General features: G+C 51.8%; 1 protein-coding gene across 1 annotated transcript; it reads right to left on the bottom strand.

Annotated features, from left to right (window-relative positions):
- Positions 1–780: 780 nt before the first annotated feature.
- Positions 781–2,156, bottom strand: LOC123429006 (acyl transferase 15-like). The gene has a single exon (XM_045113076.1). The coding sequence runs from the start codon at positions 2,066–2,068 to the stop codon at positions 797–799; it is 1,272 nt and encodes a 423-aa protein (XP_044969011.1). The 5' UTR covers positions 2,069–2,156; the 3' UTR covers positions 781–796.
- Positions 2,157–3,295: the final 1,139 nt, after the last annotated feature.

Genomic DNA, 3,295 nt, shown 5'->3' with positions numbered 1-3,295 from the left:
TACATACATCATATATCGAGGCACCGACGAGCCTGAAGCGAATCAAGCGGGATCTCTCTTCTGCCACTTCAAGTATAATATGTCCGTTTGAAACTCAGTTACCAAGTTGATTCACATGGCATGCCGTGAAGATCGCAGTGCCACCGGTGCCAGACCCGCAGCTTAGGCTTGTTTTTTCGGCTTCGCATCATGGGATGCGGCCGGGCTCTTCTTGGGATCAATTAGTTCAGTTGATGATCAGATCCGGTGCCGGGAGCATTTACTAATACACAGAGAGAGAGAGAGAGATAAACATCATACTCCACTAGAGTAAGCACATATCTAGAGATGCACATACACATCTCTCTTGTTTATAGGGCCAATGTGTAGATGTAGATCTCACCAACTAACTCGTTAATTTAATTACTGATTACATATTAATTAATACAGGAGTTGTTAACCAAATTCTTGGCTGAACACTTCAAAATTCACGCTGTATTTGTTTTCGACAAGGCCACCGGAGCCACTCCCTGGTTCCATTGAGACCAACAAATTCGGATTGAAAGTCCCTTTGTTTCGCAAAATAAATAAACGATATATATATAATTAATAAGGCAGATCAAAGAAAGCTACGATTCAGATCATAGTGATCTAAGACGTCTTATATATCAAATTTATACATGGAGTACATTCACGTGATCTAAGACGTCTTATATATCAATATTCTTTCACCAGATTTATTCTGTTCTGCGTGTGTACCACCCATGCATGCTTCCCTTCCAGATTATGTTATGGACGCACACCAGTAGCTAGCTAGCTAGCATATACCCAAGGCCGCCAACTCCTTAGCGAAGGCATCGGCGTGCTCCGGCTTGACACAGATGGACACCACGTTGACGCCGTCCTTCCCCTTGCACGGCGGGCACAAGACGCAGAAATTTGATGCCGTCCGCTCCGCCTTGCACAGCGGCGGCATCACCCGCGCCGGACTCCCACGCCCGAGGTCCACCGCGTCCAACCCAAGGTTCCTCAAGCTCGTCACAACCAACGTGTTGTACTTGCACCTTGGAGGGGGCGTCTCAGTCCCACCGCCGCCGCCGTTCGTGATCGTGAGCATGCCCGGTATATTCTTCCGCTTGGCAAGCCTGATGAGCTTCACAAGGTCCTTGACGTCGCCGCTCGCCACCGTCCCGCTCTTCGCTTGGACCGGCTGCCGCATGACGCAGTTGCCGTAGTAGCCGTGCTTGGCGGCGCCTCCTATGAGCCAGCGCATGCTGCTAGGGAAGAAGAGGGGCGCCGGCGTGTCCGGGTCGGAGGTGGCAATCGCGCGGGTGCGGCACTGCCAGAACAGCGCGGCGACGGCGTCGAACGTCGTGCACTCGCCGCGGCACTCGCGTTTGACGCGGCTGATCAAGCTCCATGGGACGGTGACCTCCAGGATAGCCATCTCCTCCATTCCGACGCTCATCTGAGACCTCATCGCGGCGACGACCTCCGACGGGAGAGACGGGAGCGAGCCGTCGACTACGGACCTGACCGGAACGACGGACGGGGCTGGCATCCCGCGGGCGAGCTCGCCGACGGCCTGCAGGAACTGTGCCATCCCCGCGCCGTCGGCCACGACGTGGTTCCAGGTCACGCCGACCGTGAAGCCGCCGCAGGCGAACTCGGTCACCTGCATGAGCAGCAACGGCTCGCCAGGGCGGCAGTAGTCGGCAGGGTAGCGAAGGGTGAGATCCCTGACGAGCAGCGGCGACGTACTGACCTGGTCCAGGGTGCAGCTAGCCGACGCGCCCACAAACGAGACGCCCTCGCCCGTGCACGCGATGTGGATCAGCTCCCGGTCGTCGGCTCCTGCCACGAGGCGGCCGGCCATAGGGTGGTAGTGCACCAGTGCCATTGACACGGCCTTCTTGACGGTCTGGACGGGGTCGTTAATCGGTTGGTCGAAGACGAGGAGCAGATGCACGGGAACAGGAGCGAAACACTTGTCAAAGGAGGAGAGGTTGATGATGCTACCGGTTAGCGTCCCCAGCTCCGGTGGGCTGGTGACCGCCACCGACGAGGATTTGGTCACCACGATGCTCATTAGGCTCTGATCTCTCACACTTGATTTCCGGCTGCCTTTGCAGCGAGTCTCTGTATATAGTGAAGGGAATATGGGGTTACTCTATATATACTCTACGTTACGCCCTGGAGGATGTGGTAAAATTCAAGAGCGTTTCATAAAAGCTTTTAAAGGGGCAGTGTGGAAATAAGACCATCTTGGAGGAAGGATCTACCTATCAGGAAGGACGCGTACGGTTTTGCTAAAAACAAGTACAATAAGGTACAGTCAGCAGGTTGTAAGGATTAAAATACTATATTTTTACTAAGTTGGATGAGAGAGAAGAGGAGAGAGAAGAGAAGTGGGTTCTTCGTGAAGAGCCAGCTCTAGCACGTGCTCCTAGATGCTTTGTGAGAATGAAAGGTGGACCATACATGATAAAAATAGTATTCTTTTATAGCTAAATATTGTACAAGCTAGCTATAAGATGGGTTATAAGACTGCTTATAGCCATCAGTTGGCTATACTATTAACCATGCTTTAAGGGGTTTTGGGTCATTCCTCCATTGGCCTCACAACTTCTTTTGCAGTCAATGGAGGCAATACCGAGACACATGACATGTCTGGGCCTTTTTCAAGGCGTCTACAATATTTCAGACATTTACAACATTTCTAGGATTTAATACTCGAATTACAAGATCGGTCATGCGGCCACATGAAATCATGACAGGAAATGGGTTGAAAATCCCCATTTGACGTGCAACCAAAGGAAGGAAGGTCGAAGCACCGGTGGTCAGGGCGTTCACGGAACCGTTCAGCGGAGCATGTGTTGAAAGGTGACCATCTTGCACGAAGGATCTAAGGCCTTCCATAATGCATCGTCTCTTAGCATGGTATCCTAGGTATCGTTGCATTATAAGATACAACCATCCTAATGCATGGTTTCTTAAGTGTTGTATCTTAGTGGGCTAGTATTTAATGAATTTGGCCTCATGCATGTATTTGATTGGTCTAATCATATTTTTTGCCTATGATCTCGTGCAAGAGCCGTATACTAAATAAGATACGGCACCACTCTCTTTCTTCAATTAATATGGTGCCACATCAGCAATATGCCTATGATACCGTGTCAAGACACAAGCATTAGGGAAGGCCTAAGCCACCGGCTGCGTCGGGCCGGCTCCCGGCTCGTGCAACGTCGGCCTAGTCGCTTGCCTCAAGCCGGCTGTGTCGGGCCGGCTCCCGGCTCCGTCCGGCGTCGGCTGCCTC

This window comes from Hordeum vulgare, chromosome 2H (assembly GCF_904849725.1).
Source record: "Hordeum vulgare subsp. vulgare chromosome 2H, MorexV3_pseudomolecules_assembly, whole genome shotgun sequence".
Lineage (NCBI taxonomy): Eukaryota > Viridiplantae > Streptophyta > Magnoliopsida > Poales > Poaceae > Hordeum > Hordeum vulgare.
Note: the sequence above shows the minus strand (reverse complement) of the source record. Positions and strands in the feature narration are given on the sequence as shown.

Excerpts from the sequence above, each read along its gene's own strand:
- LOC123429006 (XM_045113076.1), bottom strand. The coding sequence starts at position 2,068 with ATGAGCATCGTGGTGACCAAATCCTCGTCGGTGGCGGTCACCAGCCCA.